At 51.4% G+C, this 18,416-nt stretch overlaps 7 protein-coding genes across 7 annotated transcripts; 4 read left to right on the top strand and 3 right to left on the bottom strand.

Annotated features, from left to right (window-relative positions):
* Nucleotides 1-1,227: 1,227 nt before the first annotated feature.
* J4E82_001181 (uncharacterized protein) lies at nucleotides 1,228-3,772 on the bottom strand (the record flags this gene model as incomplete). The annotated part of the gene is made up of 2 exons (XM_051727497.1): nucleotides 1,228-3,606; nucleotides 3,665-3,772. The coding sequence occupies 2 exons, from the start codon at nucleotides 3,770-3,772 to the stop codon at nucleotides 1,228-1,230; spliced, it is 2,487 nt and encodes an 828-aa protein (XP_051592810.1).
* A 378-nt stretch (nucleotides 3,773-4,150) lies between these two features.
* Nucleotides 4,151-6,032, top strand: DBP3 (RNA-dependent ATPase; the record flags this gene model as incomplete). The annotated part of the gene is made up of 2 exons (XM_051727496.1): nucleotides 4,151-5,823; nucleotides 5,879-6,032. 2 exons carry the CDS (start codon nucleotides 4,151-4,153, stop codon nucleotides 6,030-6,032), a joined length of 1,827 nt encoding a protein of 608 aa, XP_051592809.1.
* Nucleotides 6,033-9,810: 3,778 nt separating this feature from the next.
* On the top strand, nucleotides 9,811-11,074 carry J4E82_001179 (uncharacterized protein; the record flags this gene model as incomplete). The annotated part of the gene is made up of 5 exons (XM_051727495.1): nucleotides 9,811-9,914; nucleotides 9,965-10,160; nucleotides 10,214-10,595; nucleotides 10,649-10,996; nucleotides 11,046-11,074. The coding sequence occupies 5 exons, from the start codon at nucleotides 9,811-9,813 to the stop codon at nucleotides 11,072-11,074; spliced, it is 1,059 nt and encodes a 352-aa protein (XP_051592808.1).
* Nucleotides 11,075-12,891: 1,817 nt separating this feature from the next.
* Nucleotides 12,892-13,556, bottom strand: J4E82_001178 (uncharacterized protein; the record flags this gene model as incomplete). The annotated part of the gene is made up of 2 exons (XM_051727494.1): nucleotides 12,892-13,351; nucleotides 13,453-13,556. 2 exons carry the CDS (start codon nucleotides 13,554-13,556, stop codon nucleotides 12,892-12,894), a joined length of 564 nt encoding a protein of 187 aa, XP_051592807.1.
* A 368-nt stretch (nucleotides 13,557-13,924) lies between these two features.
* J4E82_001177 (uncharacterized protein) lies at nucleotides 13,925-14,939 on the top strand (the record flags this gene model as incomplete). Its single annotated transcript, XM_051727493.1, has 4 exons — nucleotides 13,925-13,969; nucleotides 14,016-14,033; nucleotides 14,091-14,294; nucleotides 14,349-14,939. The coding sequence occupies 4 exons, from the start codon at nucleotides 13,925-13,927 to the stop codon at nucleotides 14,937-14,939; spliced, it is 858 nt and encodes a 285-aa protein (XP_051592806.1).
* Nucleotides 14,940-15,422: 483 nt separating this feature from the next.
* On the top strand, nucleotides 15,423-16,340 carry J4E82_001176 (uncharacterized protein; the record flags this gene model as incomplete). The annotated part of the gene is made up of 2 exons (XM_051727492.1): nucleotides 15,423-15,906; nucleotides 15,961-16,340. The coding sequence occupies 2 exons, from the start codon at nucleotides 15,423-15,425 to the stop codon at nucleotides 16,338-16,340; spliced, it is 864 nt and encodes a 287-aa protein (XP_051592805.1).
* Nucleotides 16,341-16,514: 174 nt separating this feature from the next.
* On the bottom strand, nucleotides 16,515-16,975 carry J4E82_001175 (uncharacterized protein; the record flags this gene model as incomplete). The annotated part of the gene is made up of 3 exons (XM_051727491.1): nucleotides 16,515-16,614; nucleotides 16,642-16,840; nucleotides 16,897-16,975. 3 exons carry the CDS (start codon nucleotides 16,973-16,975, stop codon nucleotides 16,515-16,517), a joined length of 378 nt encoding a protein of 125 aa, XP_051592804.1.
* Nucleotides 16,976-18,416: the final 1,441 nt, after the last annotated feature.

Below are 18,416 nucleotides of genomic sequence, written 5' to 3'. Positions count from 1 at the left end.
AGGATGGAAGAAATACTCGCTACGCGAATATTGTGTTGGAACAATTGAATTTCTCATCTGGTATCACTTGAGCGTCCTAACGCCCCCCTTCCCCTAGTGATCGCATGTCTTCAAGAATCAAGTAGACACGATTTGTTCGAAACCATCTGCACAGGATTAGTGCACTGATATGTGTGTAATATGACACGACTTCACTCACCTTGTCACGCTCTCTGCGCATCCTCGCCTCGCAGTTAGCTGGCTTATTTACCCTACAAGTCGTCAGTATAATGTTCATAGTGGATAAGAAGGTATGACATACGGGGCAGCCATCGCAGGTGCAAGTGGAGCCGCAGTTGCAGCTACCGGAAGCACAGCCGCAGTTACCCTTCATATTGATGGTTGTTGGGAGGTGGTTGTTTGGTTGAAGAAGGTTGTTATAGTGAAGATTGAATTGGTCTGGGATATGAACTTGATTGTTGTGGTGTAGAAGATCATAACAGAAGGTAAGCAACGAAGTCTTTATATACCCAAAGCATGCGCGACTTGTGCGGCAGCAAGGCAAAACGCAGGGCAATTCGTGCCACCCCTTCCCTGGGGCAACGCCGTCAGCGGCGGCTCCCGTCCGTGGGCTTCAGACAATTTGCCCCGCATCACACCGTGTTTGTAGCAAGATTGACTATAGGCTTTGGCCTCACTGGTTGACATCTCCGTTTGGCTCCATGCGCCTCCTGCCCACTATTGGCTCCCACTCGTGTGCGTACATTGTGCGGTTGATTGGGTGGGGCGTGAGGGACTTGTGCGGCGATCTGGCCGGTCTTCTAGAAAGCGCCAGGGCTTGCCGCGGTGAAAAGTGGAGTTGCGTAGTTTGTGCGGATGGATGCCAAGGGATCCGGACCGTAATTCAAGCGGCATTCGGACCTTATGTCCTCTTCCGTCCCGCGACAAGGGACATGAGCGTCATGAACATGCTGGGCGAAACAAGTGGGATGATTAAACTTCCAGGTTTTGTGGCCATGTTGTCCTTTAACATTTGGCCAAGCTATGCAAACGAATAGAGGATGCGTAGGGAAGTTCCAATCAATACCTCGGTAAAGTCTACCATGAAGGGATAAGTAGAATCTTACGCTATATCTCTCTATGAAAGTCGATAGTGTTTACCATGAGAGTCATTTCTGGGGATGGATTCAATCCACCAAAATGCGCTGTTTCGTACCTCTCAAGCTGGGTAAGCTCATTTGAGTTCTTTCAACCAACAAACTTGCCACCGCAGTAGACGCAAGCATCGCAGGCAAGGAATAATACTCGAGCCAACGTAACAGGAATCTGCCTCCTTTCGTACAGTCCGTCCTCGTCTTCTGGGTCGTCGCTTGCTTGGTCCTCGTCCATGTCTTGTTCAGCTACACTTTCTCGATCCGCTCCATTCAATGAACCACTGTCCCTGTCTTTTCTACCATCCGCCTCTGAGAGTTCTCCATCTCTTGTCACATCAGCCATAACTACATCGCCTCCAGTATCTAGACTCTTCTTGCTGTCCACATATTCCTGGGCCATGACACACTCATCACTCAAGAATGGAGTGTTACATATGCCACAATACTTGGTGATACCTGGTGCTTGGATGGCCAGAAAACTCAATCCGCATCTGGGGAACTGATGTCCGTTGGTGCAAGCTGCTGAAGCAAGGTCTGTGAAGGGTATAGGGGCCGAGCAAAAGTCACATGTGTCTGCTGTTGAGGTTGCTGATGTTTGATCCGTCGAACTGCTGCTGTCCATCACACCAGTAGTGACTGTTGGAAGATCGTTGTCTTCCGATGTATCGTTGTGGCTCATGGCCATGTTAACGAGAGCAATGAGTTGCTTGTGATGTATGCCGATTTCTGCACTGAAGGGAGTATTTGAGAGCGATAGAGGAACCTGTTGCAAGGCAAGAGCGAGACGATACGCGATAAGTGTCCTGAACAGGTCTTTCTGGATCTGTGTCTTGTATGCTTCAGATACGAGTAAAGTGTAACGGTCCTTCAGTGTATGCGCATCGAGAAAGGCAGACAGTTTGAATTCCCTTATGAGCGAGTCGAGATTGTTGACATCGGAGTACGCTGTCGATGTCTTTGCGCTGTTCTCGGGTCGAGAAGGAGTTGTATAAGTCTTGACGAGCTTCATAACCATCTCTTCTGCGAATGCAGGCATATCATCGGGATCCTCGACAGCCCCTTCTGCCAGTTTCTTAAGACTGTACGTTATACCCTCAGCGGTGACGTCCTCGTTTGGAAATATATCTCGCCGCTGGCTACCACGTCGCAAGGAGCTGATCGCCACGGTGCCGCTTCGGTCAGCCGGAATGCCATACTCGATCATATCAGAAGGATGTACGCTGTTGCATGCGGCGATGAAGTCGCCTAGAGGTGACCTTGTTAGACCCCACACTTTCGCTTTGCTATTTCCTTTGAGTCCATTCTTTACACTGAAAAGCGCCAAGTTGTTCTCAATCTTCTCCCGCCAATTTGGAACACCAAGACTCTTCAGGCCATCGTATGTCTCCTCAAGAACAGCGGTCGGATTGTGGAGGGTCGATATCAGTGAGCTTATGTGTAGGCGAGGTGTTACTGTTTCGGTCGTATCCCAGACTACACCAGAGATGGGGTCCCATCGGCCGTCCAGATCATGCGTGCTCTTTGTGATAATAGAAGCGTCGAGGGCTGATATCGTCAAGTATACTAGCTCCGTGTTCGTGAAAAGGGCAAGCTTTAGTCTGCTTCCGCTCTCGGGCTTGTCGAACCACTTCATTGGCCCATCGTATCGGAGTACATAGCCTGTGTAGATGACTTCATTGTCCAAGGTCATACGCCCATTCGTGTACGTGATTGCCTGAGCCCGTACGTCTTCATTCGTAGCGTATACGATTACGGAATGATGGGAGTCGTCACGAATGATCCAAGGACTCCATGCAATGTGTGAAATATACCTTTGCTGTTTAACCATGTCTTCAAAAACGTTGGGTTTTAGAAAGATGGTATCTGAGGGCGGTGCGAAAGATTCATGTATCAGAACATCTGCCCTCCAGTCTCGCTCAGCTCCCAAGGTGGATGTTGGTGATTCGATTTTCAAGAAGACTAGGTAGTTGTCGTCATTAGAGACAGCTATCATGTGCTGACCATATGACAGGTGAGTTCCAACGACACCAGTCAGTTCCGGACCAGGTAGAGCGGGTGCCCAAGCGAACGCTCGAATGCGGCTTCTCAAACGCAGTCGTTCTTTAGTTGATACTGTCAAGTGGCTGAGCTCGTCATCACAATCTTCGAAGTGATCAGCAAGCGCATCGTTGATGATGAGCCGCCGAGCCCAGCTTCCTTCCTCTTGCAGTTTGCCTTCGGCTGACCAGATCGAAAGCGTCAGATTCGTAGTAAGAGCTGCAAGTGCACACTTTCGGTGTTTCGCAAGGCCAGGCGGCGACCACGCAATGTTGATGGGTGCACTATTCGAGATTTCCTCTCCAACGGAATAGTTTGATATAGGCGCAGGCTCTTTGAGTGGTAGCTCGTCGGTGGAAAACAAAGGCACCTTGAGGGGTACGTGTTGCCACTGAGGGGCAACTTGATCTCGCTCAAAGTCGATGGTGTTTGGGAACTACCCAGCGATTAGTAAGAGATGCCTTATGTATGCACGCGAATAGATCACAACTCACGAGCAGCTCCACGCGCTCATCCGACGCTAATGCAATGATGCCATCCGGAGACCAATCGATTGCGTCGACGCAGGCTGGCCAACATCTCAGCACTGTCACGTCCGCCATGATCGCTCGTGAAGTCTTGGAAAAAGCGGTCCCTGTTGTTTAGTGGTTCTGGTCATGGCTCGCGGTAGTGAGAGCGAGTGCGTAAAAGTTTTGACTAGCGCGGAATTACGGAGCTTGCTTGCGATCACCAGTCCGGAAGATCAAAAAACTACAGTCTGCTATGGGCAGACACAGAGACTCGTACGCGTCACACTCGGTGCATGCGCAGGGTGGTGAAAAGCATCGAGGACGCGAGACTTGCTGGTCTATGATCGCGTTGGACCCTTTGGGACTAGTCGCGGTCTTATCGATAGTGCCCTGGTCCGACTGCCGACGAAAAAAGTGATTTTTCCGCCATCCTTCGCAGCTTCTCCACAAGTGCCATTGCCCAACAACAAGATGGGGAAACGTCCGATCGCTGATGTTGTCGCCGAAGATGGCGCGACCACTACACCCGAGCTCTCAAGGAAGAAGAGCAAGAAAGACAAGAGCAAGAAGCTTAGCAAGACCGCTGAAATCGACGCGACCGAGACCAACGGCAATGTCGAAGCTGTAGAGGGCTCTGAAGATGACGAGAAGCTTTCAAAGGCCGAGCGCAAGGCGGCAAAGAAAGCAAAGAAGGAGGCTAAAGAGGCGAAAAAAGCGCTGAAGGCTGCGGCGGAAGACGAGCCAGCTGGCCAGACTGCGGAAGAGAGCGAGGAAGCCATCAAGGCAGCAGAGAAGGCAGCGCGGAAGGCAGAGAAGAAGCGCTTGAAGGCATTGGCAAAGGGCGAAGCTACCGAGTCTGCGTCCTCATCGAAGCCTTCATCGGTCCAAGCCAGCGCCGAGCCTACAGCAACGAGCGCAACCGCGACCGAATCGGGCGATTATGAGGAGAGCAAGGAGCTGACGCAGCTTCCTCAGGCCGAAGTCGACGCCTTCCTTGCCAAAAACACCATGACTATCCAAGACCCCAAACCCGCCGCTCGCGCCCTACGACCCATCCTCAACTTCAAGTACCTCCCAGTCGACGATGCGCAACGCGCCTTCTTTGCCAAGTTCAGCGCCCCTACACCTATACAAGCAGCGACCTGGCCATTTTTACTGTCAGGAAGAGACATGGTTGGTGTCGCCGAGACAGGTTCAGGCAAGACACTGGCATTCGGTGTACCCTGTGTGCGTTACATCGCAGCGCTACCCAAGGACAAGCGGAAGGGTATTAAGGCTGTCATTGTTTCACCCACGCGTGAGCTGGCTGTTCAGATTTATGATCAATTGGTGGCGTTGGCTACACCAGCTGGACTGTCCGTAGTCTGCGTATACGGCGGCGTGCCAAAAGACCCTCAAGTCGCTGCTTGCCGTAAGGCGCACATTGTAGTCGCTACACCGGGTCGTCTCAACGACTTGATTGGTGATGGCTCTGCGGACCTCAGCAAAGCTGAGTACGTAGTCCTTGACGAAGCTGACCGTATGCTTGACAAGGGATTCGAAGAAGCAATTCGGCAGATCATCTCGCAGACGCCCAAGAAGCGTCAGACTCTCATGTTTACTGCTACGTGGCCACCTTCCGTTCGGGATCTTGCATCCACCTTCATGAACTCGCCAGTCAGGATCACGATTGGTGACAATCAATCTGGCGAACTCCGTGCCAACGTGCGCATCAAGCAGCTCGTAGAGGTACTTGATCCCCATGCTAAGGAGCAGCGCCTGCTGCAGTTGCTCAGGCAATATCAATCTGGCAAGAACAAGGACGATCGTATCCTTGTGTTCTGCTTGTACAAGAAGGAAGCAATGCGCATTGAAAACTTTATCCGCAGGCAAGGCTTCCGCGTGGGTGGCATTCACGGCGACCTAAGCCAAGAGAAGCGCAGCGCCTCACTGGCAGCGTTCAAGGAGGGCCACGTGCCGCTCCTTGTCGCTACAGATGTTGCTGCACGAGGTCTTGACATCCCCGCGGTGAAGGTTGTCATCAATGTCACGTTCCCATTGACAGCTGAGGACTATGTTCACAGGATCGGTAGGACGGGTCGTGCCGGAAAGGAGGGTTTGGCGATCACGCTTTTCACGGAACATGACAAAGCACTATCCGGATCGTGAGTATTCCTTGCATTTTCCTGCACTAATTCAGTCTGCTGACTCTATTCTTAGGTTGATCAACGTCCTCAAGGCAGCAAACCAGCCCGTACCAGAAGAGTTGATGAAGTTCGGTACGACTGTCAAGAAGAAGGAACATGGTGCATACGGTGCCTTCTACAAAGACACTTCAGACGTCAAGGCCGCTACTAAGATTACTTTTGACTAAGTTGTATGGGTCTGGGCATGTGTTGTTAGAAGCGGACTCCGGCATCTCGTAATGAAGCTGGTCGCCGAAGTAGATGCCGCAGGCTGCAGCTGCAGCGAAGATCGAATTTTAGACGCAGGAGCATTCCTCTAGCGGAGGCGTTTCGGATCATGCAAAGCAAAAGTTCCGGTAGTGTACATTGTACAGATCGCGATGTGTTTTCCCGAGCTTTAGTCTGGCTAGTTTGCAAGCTATCTTGTTGTTCGTAATTGATTATTTGAATTCAATCTTGGGCTGAAGAGATGCCCAATCCCATAGCTTCCGGAATGCTACTATCATGCCGTTGAACAATCGTACGATGCCTGAGACTACGCGTCTCCAAGTCCAAACAAGAAGGCTGAAGCCACCTCATCATATTGTACATGTCTCTATCCAGCTACCATGGGAAATCTCAAATCTGACTGCATCCACATGCGTCAGCCCAAAGGCGTAGCATCATGCAGCACGCCTACTCAATGCACTATCCTACGCTCGCCACTAATCAGACTGGACCTCCACATCCCACTCCACAAAGTACGCAAGTCCGCACACCGACACAAACCCCTCGACAACCCTTACTCTCTATGGCTCGGTAACGGACCCTGCTATAGGTTCTGTCAGACGCCCCTCCCGCAGTCTAAACCCCCATAGCGAGAAAAAGCGTCAAGTGGCACTTCGCCGAATGTGGTCGCCGACTATGGTTCGGACAAATCACTAGGCAGCCAATCAGAAAGCAGAAGTGAGATGCAGAGGCCCAGTATTCTGGGAAGGATTGGTCCCCTAGAGCCCGGGCGAGTGTCCATGCCTCACCGCGGCATTGTAAGACGCGTAGGTAAGGTATCATGTTTGGAAGGGTCTTCGGCGAGAAGTATGAGCAGGTGGAGAGGTGCGACGTATATATAAAGGTCCGGGAGCTTGTCGAACGGACCCGATTTCGAAATCTTCATCAACCAAGATACGCATTCAAACCCACTGCAACAGTACAATCCACGCTCTCGAGCTCTATCCAAAGGCTTCGGCATACTTCCTTTGCCCTCGGCATACCATCATCGGCATCGTCTCCTTACTCCACGCTACACCACTTAGCACTTCAACACCTACAACCAAACGTTCACAATGTGCAAGAAGGCTTCCTGCGACTCCTGCAGTATGTCACATTCCACAGGTCCTTTGCCTAAGCATCGCTAACATCTCTTTAGACAAGACCACATGGTGGGGTTGCGGTAAACACGTTGCCGGCGTTATGGAGAGCGTACCAAAGGAGCAATGGTGCACATGCGCACCTCAAGGAAACCAATACCCACCGATGGGCACACTAGCGTCCGCGTGACTACCAGCTTGGTTGAGGGGCTCGAAAGCATAATATGGAGCGATACTGTACGGAAGAGTGGTTTTTCGGAGTTTGGAAACATACGGAGTCCCGGTGTGACGGTTTACGATAGCGACGCATCGGCATGGTTCCCAAGAGCATTAGCGATTTGCAATACATACCCAATTTCTTTTTTAAAGACTGCTTTGTAGATGATGTTGAGATCAGGCTCGCTTTGCCGGCATCCTCGGCCTGTTTTACAAGGCAACGCAGCCGTTTGAACCATGACCAGCGCGATCCCACTTGTGCTCAACTCGCCCTGCGACATCTCAAGGACATTGCGGGGTCGGCAACGAACCATGTTGTCATACGTAGTAGGTGTTCCGTGTTGTTCAGCAACTTCTCAACCCGATAGCATATCGCCAATTCAACCAGGACGTAACGCAATTATGATGCGCGCGAGACATGGCAAAGATGAGAACGAAAGTGACAAACTGTGCCTTGTGCAACGAGGTCCTGGTTGCGGCCTGACGGGACCTTGCAGTTGTGTCCGTTGCTCATTCCACAGGCATGGAGCTGGAAGCTGCAACATGGCACAAGCACAGTTGTGTAATACGGGAACCCCACGGTGGATAGATCTGGACCTTGATGATGACAGACGCTATCATCATCGGCGGCAGCGGGTATCCTGAGGCCTCCTTGTTAGGCTTGGCGGTTATCTGAAACAGCTTCTGGAAGTCTCAGATGCTTCGACATCAAACAGCTATGATGTCGACGTGCCGAGCTACTACGGATATCTCCTTCCTCATCGGATCCCAAGAAATGCCGGTGCCGACGAGTAGCGCGTAAAGCGCAACGATAAGACAGTCAAGAGTCTTGGACCCAGATGATTGAAAGTGTAAGAATAGGACGGTTGGTGGTGGTCGAGTTGGGGGAGCAGCCGGGAACCAATAGGTTCGGAGAGGACGGTCCCGCATGGTGAGGCTGGTCTCATAATGGGTCTGCTAAGTATAGCCGTTGCAGATGTGGAACTAGGCCCCTGCAACTAGCCGGTTTCAGCCATGGCCCTACAGCATCCGAGCCTTGAGCTTCAGTGATGAGGAGGATGACAGGCAGCCGCCCTGCAGCAAGAGAGGTGACTGCGGTGATGGGAAAGGTAGTGAGGGAGGCCTGACATTGGGTAGATGCAGGGCTGGCAAAAAGCAAATATGCAGAAGGCCGTCTTAGCACATTGCACGAGGTGATGCAAGAATGGTAGCTTCTACTGGCGAAACAATTCTGGAATGTTTAAGCTGATTCTCGTGCATATAGCAGAAATCACAGGATGTGACTCGCGCAGCTCACACAATGGCTGGATCATGTCGGCGGTTAGCTCAAAGTATGGCGGGCGGCCGTCGCGGACACCAAACGAGGGCTGCAACCTCCCGTGAGGTATATTTGCACTCTATAGTCGGCGCGTACTGCTGGTCTTTCCAAGTTGTGAATCTCACGCGCACTTTCTCTTTGCCTTGTGTAGTGTTGAATTCGATTGTACCTGAGTCCAGCTGGTTGACCCCGCCATCCCACTTGGAAAGCGCGACACGGCCGCCCGCAGCAGCAACAAACACGCCATCGCCCCTCTCGAGTGTTTTACACGATCCCCTCCCGTGTGAAGACGCATCCTTCACGCACACGCGGTCGGAAAGCCACACGCTACGGTACATGGCCACGTTCCTCCTGCCCGCTACCCGCTACCTGCTACCACGCTGAGATCGCATCTGGGACTGACTTGGCAATACAACAGACCCTGCCCCCACCTTATCCGTCTCCTTTCTGTCACCGCCTCACTCCCTCTCCACCTTGCGCGGGCATCACCCCAGCATACTCGAGAAGCTCCGAAGCGCAGCCGCACCAGCTCCAATCGGTTGGTCAACGACATCTCTCGGTAACCAGCGTCATTAAACGGCTAAAGACGAGCGACATCTCCCAGGCACCACCAAAGTGCACGCACGACCTGTCGGCTCTGGTGACCGGACGGACCTCGATCCTCAAACGACCCCAATCCTTTGGTATGTCAAATTAGATAGATGAATACGCGGGCGGCGACGAATACAGAATAGCTCTTCTTTGTGCTCTGTCGTGGTCGCTGCCGCCATGAACACCTTCTGCGGCTCAAAGGCCAGCACGTGGGGCTGGCTCAGTGTCTGACACAGTGCCGTTTCACCAACGCGCGCAAGACACGCTTGCTGTTCTGCGAACAATGCTTGCCATATAGCCTTTCCGAGCTTGAGCTGACAAGCACGCTCTTAGATCCCGCCTTCACCACCGCATACGCATCCTCATCCAGCTTCCTCCTTCGCTTTTCAATTGTCCACCGTCAAACAATCACGACCCCGCAATCACTGAGCACCAGCTCAATCGACCTAGTCCGCCGCGCATCAGCGCATACCCACCACCACCACAACCGCCAACATGCCACCAGCGGGGAGCGGTAGCTCTAGAAAGATCTCTTTCAATGTCTCAGAGCAATACGATATTCAGGATGTCGTAGGAGAAGGCGCGTATGGTGTTGTCTGGTAGGTCCCACTTCTCAGTGCCACCCAGACTGCTGCTAACCATAATCCAGCTCCGCATTGCACAAGCCGTCCGGCCAGAAGGTCGCCATCAAGAAGATTACGCCCTTTGACCACTCCATGTTCTGTCTGAGAACACTACGAGAGATGAAGCTACTCCGGTACTTCAACCACGAGAACATCATCTCCATTCTCGACATCCAGAAGCCTCGGAACTACGAGACCTTCACCGAAGTTTACCTAATCCAGGTGTGTAGCCCGCGAATCTCACAGCATTCAACCGTGGCTAACACAGCACGTAGGAACTCATGGAGACCGACATGCACCGCGTCATTCGTACACAAGAGCTTTCAGACGACCATTGCCAGTACTTCATCTACCAGACCCTGCGCGCGCTGAAGGCGATGCACTCAGCAAACGTCCTCCATCGCGATCTTAAGCCCTCCAATCTGCTCCTCAACGCCAACTGCGATCTGAAGGTCTGCGATTTCGGTCTTGCCCGCTCAGCCGCCTCAACCGAGGACAACTCAGGTTTCATGACGGAATACGTTGCGACGCGTTGGTACCGTGCGCCCGAGATTATGCTTACGTTCAAGGAGTACACAAAGGCCATTGATGTATGGAGTGTAGGATGCATTCTGGCTGAGATGCTTAGCGGAAAGCCTCTGTTCCCAGGAAAGGACTGTAAGTATTGCGCACATAGGATGTGCCAGGAGCTCTTTGCTAACTGTAGTCAGACCACCACCAACTCACGCTGATTCTCGATGTGCTCGGTACGCCTACCATGGAGGATTACTACGGCATCAAGTCCCGCCGAGCTCGCGAATACATTCGGTCGCTGCCATTCAAGAAGAAGATTCCGTGGAAGGCCATGTTCCCTAAGACCAACGATCTGGCGCTTGACCTGCTCGAGCGGTTACTCGCTTTCAACCCTGTCAAGCGAATCACAGTCGAGGAAGCGCTCAAGCACCCATACCTTGAGCCGTACCATGACCCAGATGACGAGCCGACGGCCGACCCTATCCCAGAGGAGTTCTTCGATTTTGACAAGAACAAGGACAATCTGACCAAGGAGCAGCTCAAACGTACGTCATCATCTTGCTCTTGTGTTGAATCTCTGCTAACATTCAGAAGTCCTCATCTACCAGGAGATTATGCGGTAAACTTTCACGTTTCCCCCCAAAGTGCGAGATATACACAAGATACCACCATCGAGTCGATTTCTGGAACTTGTCCACAGCTAGCTGGTCTGAGCTCACTACCATATTCGAGGAAGGTCTACAATCATCCTGTAATTTGGATTCTCAGCAGAAGAAATAATGTTAGCAATGACAGCATGGAAGATATGGGGAGATGCGCTTCAAATCGCGCTCCGTACAGAAAGAAATCTCCTACACCCACAGTACTTATGATAGGAAAAGACAGGAATGCATTGCTTCTTTGCAATTTTCACATTGACCTTTCAACTGCGACGAAGTAAGCGCTCTCTATGGGATATGCTACATCTTTAGTGCCCAATCCATGCTTTGAATGTTCTCTTCCTCTTTACTACCCCTTCCACGATGAGGCCCGTCCCAGATCACATCTCCAAAGTTCTTTGCGTGCACTTCAGCATCCGTGGGTCGTGTCCAATCATACATGACCGATTCACTTCTACTTCCTCTCCAGGATGCATGCGCACTACCCGTACTACCTCCACCATGATCCCTGCTCACGGTACTGAATCCACCGGCAGCTCGGGAATCGCCTGTGTGACCCCTGACTCCCGGCTCTAGCACAGTGTCCAAAATAGACGATCGCCGTGTAGGACTCGTTGTGGATCCTCGTCGAGCGACCTCATTCCACCATCGCTTATCGTATGCATCTTGCGAGAGCGAGGAGCTGCGCCGTCGAGCTGATGTGTGATAAAGAGGATTATGAAGAGGAAGAGGATCGAAGGAGCCGCGTTGAGATTGCCGACGAGAATGCGTAGGAGAAGGTCTTTCAGTAGACGTCAGAGGGAAAGTGTTTTGATGAAGAGCAAAAGCATTTGGCCCTAACATTGAAGTCCTAGAACCTTGTATCCGCCATTGAGATAACCCGGGCCATTTCCTCTTCTCCCTATTTCCCTGCACGTTCTCTGTTCCTGAACTACTTCTCGATGAGGATGTAGCAACAGAACCTTTTCTCAGTAAGACTGATTTTAACTTGAATAAGCTCCCTGATCTAACTCTGCCAATCTCCTCACCACAAGAATGGCATTGTCTATTCCATGTAACCCTCTCCATTGTTGGATCGAAACGACCTTGTCCGCATCGCGACTGCTGCTCTAAGTCTGCTTGTCGCTTGTGCGTATAGTGGAGGCGCAGGTACCATGCGATGGCTACAAGGACCAGGAAGAGGATAATTGACAATGCGATGACAGAGTTGCGGTCGATGTGCGTATTCGCGTCTTCCGGAGAAGACGAGGAGTCGGCTTTGTGCTTGCTCGCCATCAGTAAGATGGTGGCAGTAACGGCCATGTCCCGCTGTTGCTGCTGTTGTAGTGTTTGGCTGAGATGGTTGATATATATGAATTGAGTTGCGATGAGGATGCGCACATGGGTATCACAAAGGACATTAGTAGATGCACAGCTTCTAAAATACAGACTCCGGATAGTCGCGTGTGCATCATTACACATTGTGAGATCATAGTCTGTGATGGTACCACACCGCATTGTGTTCGAGACTTTGGGGGTTTGGTACCGAACCAGCTCGGGAGGTGGGGGAAGCATGTGTCGCATAGGAAGCCACGAAGAAAGACCCGGGCTACATAATGAGGGTAGCTTGTTGCGGGCCATGTAGAGATGGTTGAGTTGTTGTAACCTTGGAACGCCGCCCAATGCCAGTATCTAGTCCGTGTTCGTACAGAGTGGTGTCCTTCACTATGAATGACCCCACCACCCATGCTCTTCATATACACATAATCATACATCAACACGTATCCATGTGTCCTTGACGTCTAGAAGTCACATCTCCCATCTTTCCATCCCGTTCTCCATCGCTCTTCCCACCTCTTGCAGTCAAACTGCTCTTTCCCCAGCTTCTCGTTTACAGCATTGTGTGCCTCGCACATCCACTCTCCGAACTCGTTTCGGCTGCTCACTCTTGGCGTGTTCTTTTGCATCCACTTCTGGAAATCTTCTGCGCACACCCAGCACGGGTAGAGTTTGCCAAACGTGGTAAGAAAGGACTTGGTTTCGGACTGTAGTTGTGGTGATGGATTCGCTGGGTAGGCGCCAGTTATGGAGTGTAATAGAGTCCAAGATGAGCGACCGAGAGCCTCAACGTCGGGAGGGCAATCTGCGGGCAGGGAAGGTGCGGTCTCGGCGGTGGTCGGAGTGACAGCAGCAGGAGTGCGTTTTGTGGGCAGCTTGCCTGCAAAGGCAAAGAGAGAGGTTACATCGTTACAGGTTCGGCATCTATAAAGTGAACACAGATGTTAGCGTACGCTTTCTCTACAACATTGGCCGTTGTACTGTGTGCATGTCTTCCGGCGCATTCCAGAGTCCACGGTACTTACGGCTTGCCATCTGGACCGAGTATAATGCCATTCGCCAGCTTCTTGTACCCGGGCCTTCCCGCTATGTCCTGCCCTTCGTCGGTCTGCGTCGAATCTTGCGCCATGTTTTACTGCCTCGAAAACGCTATCGTGGTCGCGGTATGTTGCGTTGCTCAAGTGGTGATTTCTAAGCTACACGAAGATCGGACCTCGGAGGTAGGCAGCTTCCCAGGGTCAACCATGTCATGTATTGTCGCGCTTTCGCCGTAACAGCGATACATCTGTGGGTAATTCATCGCCATCGGGGTTGGTGAATTTCGTGCATCCGCGATTTCGTAGTGCGTCTCGCGACATGTTGTTGCTCTCCAATTGCTCTTGGCGCGTTGTTAAGAAGGACATGGTGGACGTGCAGTGGAGGATGTTAATGAACGACAGCTCCTGAACATCACAAACGGACCCCTTCAACAAACATATCGGTTATCGCGTGTCTATCATGGATGTACCAGTAGCCGCGAACGTACTCGGTACACTCGGCGCAGTATGCATATCCTGGACTTTTGAAGCGGTTGTGTTAACAAGAACAGGTGTGTTGGTCCGTTCAGGTAGATAAACGCCTCAGGCTACATGGTCAAAGGAGCTCAACTAATAGCACGACGTAGCTGATTCCCCAGATCGTTATCAACTATCGCAGACATAATGCTACTGGACTCCAGCCAACTATGATGATGCTTTGGGCATGGGCTGGAGTCCCACTTGGAGTTTATAACATTGCAGAAGGATACAACATTGCGCTACGGATCCAGCCTCAGATCCTTACCATCCTGAGCCTAGTAACTTGGATCCAGTGCTACTACTACGAGAAGGTCAAAAGTTCTTCTCGAAGAGTATTCTCGAGTATGGCGGCTAACGTGTAACAGAGTTGGTCAGTTGTCCGCTCCCTCGCTGTTGTCATCCCGGTGGCTTGTTTGATGGGGGGCATTCAAGCTGGCCTCATTTTTGCTATTGAACATGCGAAGGCAGAGGGTCTTCACTGGCCCAGTATCCTTATGGCAGTTGCTTCAGCTACTCTACTTGCTGCTGGTGTCATGAGACATTACTGGGACATCTACGTCCACCGTACTGTCAGAGGTATCTCCTTCATATTCGTAGGCATCGATGCCCTAGGCGATCTCTTCTCCTTGGTGTCAGTCGTCTTCCAGCCAAGGCTTGATATTCTGGGCCTGGTCATCTATGGCACCGAACTGGTGCTTTGGATCGGAATTTTCGTTTGCGGAGCTTACTACAACCTCCCGACTTGGTACGCTGCAAAGAAAAAAGAGGAAAGAAGCAACCCGGGCGTGAGTGAGTCTGATGGAGGGGCGGTAGTCGCATCCGGCATTGCGCTCCACGGCCTGCCCTCCAGCACCTCTGTATTCAGGACGCCGTCGGGTGAAATTGAAGCTGTTCGACAACGCAGTGTGAGCTCAGTGCGTAGCGCCGGCTTGGAACACTTGCCGCGAAGAGTATAAGTAAAGTGTCGATTCAGCTATATTCAATCCATGGTCTTCGATTACATCTTTCACTCCATACACCGTTTGTACCCGCTAACCATCTACTGCATAGACAGTTCTGAACTGTGCGGCTACTTCCGTGTCTGCGTGAAGAGTCACGCGTTTGTTGCTTCGCGGTTCTCCAACTTTGGGTAGGCGCACGCACCTTCTCCACAAACGCTCCTCTCGCTCCCCACACTCGGATCTACTACAACCATCCGCGACTCCTCACGGTCTGATTCCACCGTCAATAATTACCGACCGCGTTAACATTATAATCAAGGGTCAGTTGCTCGTATAAGTAAGCTAGCTTGCACTCTCACCATCAACATCTTTTCACAACCTCGAACCCGGATTACTTATTCGACCTATTACAGAGCACGAATATCGCAGTAATACTAACAAGACCAAACAGTCAAATCGGGTTGTACTCCATCTCCGGTTCTTGACTCTGGTTCCACCATGACGTCCAACACTACTACCAAAGTCACCTCCCTGGATTCGCAATCCGATGGCCCGTCGGTGCCACACCCGACGCCGGCGACTGAACCTATAGGTAGTCCCTACGAGCCTGTCGACCCTCCTCCGGAGATGGATTACACGGCTGTCGCCAAAATCCTTGCTCCTATCCAGGAATCACTCAACGAGGCCGCCATGGAGGCAGCTTTCCCATCCCCACCCATCAACACGCCTGTATACGGCTCTCCGGCTCCATCCGTAGCGTATCGTTACCCATTGACCCGCGGTCGCGGCTTCAGTTTAATTGGCGATAGACTCGTGCAGCTGAAGCTCAATGACCGCAAGCTCCGCAATCGCGAAGGAGACGTGGGCTCGAGCAACTACTCGCCCGAGGCATCCATCGCCGAGGACGAAGAGGCCGATATTGCGAGCATCTCCGAGGTGCTGAGTGACAGTGGTAGGGACAAGCAAGGTTCCGGGCAAATTCGTAAGAATCTTGGTCCCATCGATATGAATGAGGACTCAGTACCTATTGCTCTAGGCTCCCCCGCCGTGAACCCGCGCATCGTCGAGTACCTGACTTTCACCTCTGATGACCTGCCCACGAATTCGGTCGCTCCTTGCTTTCCCTCTACGCTCATGAAGACGAGCACTGGGTCTCTCAAGACTGTCATCGAAGGAAGCGACCAGGCTAGCGAAAAGAGCAACGGTGTCACTGAAAAGAGCAACTGGGCTGAAGAGGTCGAAGAGGCTGTCGATCGCACTTGTCTCCGCCTTGAGCAGCTGGCTGATGACGAGTGGAAGAAGGACAACAGTAAGACCTTCGCCGAATACTATGTCGCTCGCCTCGAGCGCCTGCTCGGCAGCAACAAGCGGGTCGTTCCTGTCAGCATCAAGAAGAGCCAGGATGCAAGCGAGTAGGCCGTCGGAAAGTTTCAGCTTACGAGATTCTCATGAGTATGAACATGACTCATAAAAGGTGACGGCGTTCACGGTACGGGTAATGCTTTAGATGGCTTTCACGGTCTTAACGATTCGGTATCTCGGCAACGGCGACCATGGTTCTTTATACCCATCATTTCCTTCGTTCATGACTTACAAGTTTACGATGATGGTTTCTTCGATAGCAGGCTCAACAGTGGGGCCTGGCATAGCAGTAATGATAATGTATTTTGCTTTTATGAGGTAGTTGACCCTGCTGCGTGTGCGCCACAGAACCTACGCAAAACGGGAATACGAACCATTTCTCATACCAAGTCCCTGCAAAATTGCAACAACAGCCAGTGTAATGGCTGTAGGTTTATCGTTGCTCTTCCAGTAAGCCGCACCAGCAGCAGCTAGCATACCTGTCAAGATGCCTGCGATGCTCTTGTCGTACACATCGTAGATACCAGTAACCGACCATTTGTAATTGAGGATGCCTATAGAGACTTTTATTAAACGAGGAAGCGTAACAAAACGTCAAACATGGACTTACTCATCATCAGGAAGAAACCGCTACCTTCGTACCAACCGATCTTACTGGCACCGCGGAGCATGACTGGGAGGGTGTTCATCGTGGGGTGTTTGAACTGATCGAGACCTTTCATCTACAGTCAATGTTAGCATACTGTTATTCATAGGGAGCTCTGCGCCTACTGTATGGCCAATTGCCAAGATGGCGTAGGCAGCCGAGGAAGCCTGCAAGAGAGGGTGTGATTGGGAGGTTGCCGACGCCATCGTGTTAATCGCTATACTTGTACGACCAATCTACACGATGTCTGTAGTAGTGAATTGCAAACGAGCACTGAGGACAGGGAAGGAGGAATCTCTATGTTGTTGTTGTTGTTACAGGGACGCACATGTCACGATCGCGTCGTTGTGATGCTCAGGCTGGTTACCAGCCGAGGTCAGTATGAATTAGGACAGTCTTCCCCACTTTTTGCGGGTCCGCTCCAAGCTACTCTTTGCTTGTGTACCATACGCGCATACCCAGTCTCAGGCATACTTGTCTCTCCATGTAGTATCGTAGAATGCGGTTCCTGAAGCTGCGAGAAAGGTCTATGGCCTGAAGCTGATAAGATTGGCCAACTAATGATGTTCGACAATGAGGCTGATACTTTGCGCACCTTAACTTCTCAAAAGAGTCCCTTCATTCGAAACCACCATCGAAGCTATGGTTCGTCTTGCACTCTGACGCCAATCTACAAATTAGTTCCCTTCACATTACCACACAGAGCGCGCCCTTCCACTTGCTCGGCGTGTCCCCCTTCCTGATCACAATCTGCCTATCCCTGCCATGTAACCCTCTCTCATTCATCAGCTTCTCTCTTTCCTGCGGTGTTGGTCCTCCATGTTGGGGACACTTGTAATCGATCCATATGGTTCTGGTGGTTGATACGGTACAGCTCTCGTGACTCTCTTCAGCCTTTTTGCATTGTTGAAAATCTGCGGCGACGCAGAGGTCGTAGCCTTTGCGTTTGCAAGGGAGGTAACGGATCTTGTAAGTTGTGCACATCGTCTGTTGTAGCTGGGTTTTGTGCTGGGATGTTAATGTACAGAGTTGATACAGGTAGTCAGAAGAGTAGAGCTTGGATGTAGAGGGAGGACAGTGTAGGGTGGTCATAACATGCGATTCTTGTGAAGAGGGCGTAGTCGGAGACGAGTGAGTGCGTGGGCATACGTGTACGTATGTGTCGAAGCATCACCTGACAGGAAATAAGAAGAGGTTCTCACTATTTCATATGAGATATGTATTCCCTAACTCAGCCACCATAAGGGGAGAGAGAAGATGGGCTGACACCACCGAACGCTAAACCGTATAACCATACCCTGATGCCAATCTTAGTAGTATACAGAAGTACCCTGTCGGCTAGGGTCCGAAATGAAAACATCGCTTGAGATACAAAGGAAGCGGTATAGTACAAAATTGTCTAACCCAGAACGCCCAAGTTGGTGTATGTGTGCCTCATCGCTCTTCATATTCTCTTAGCTGGACGTAAATATCCAGAATCCTAT

The sequence above is a fragment of the Alternaria postmessia genome (genome assembly GCF_024291825.1).
Source record: "Alternaria postmessia strain BMP 2775 chromosome Unknown scaffold_4, whole genome shotgun sequence".
Classification (NCBI taxonomy): domain Eukaryota; kingdom Fungi; phylum Ascomycota; class Dothideomycetes; order Pleosporales; family Pleosporaceae; genus Alternaria; species Alternaria postmessia.
The sequence above is the reverse complement of the archived record's forward strand: the minus strand, read 5'-3'. Positions and strand labels throughout refer to the sequence as shown.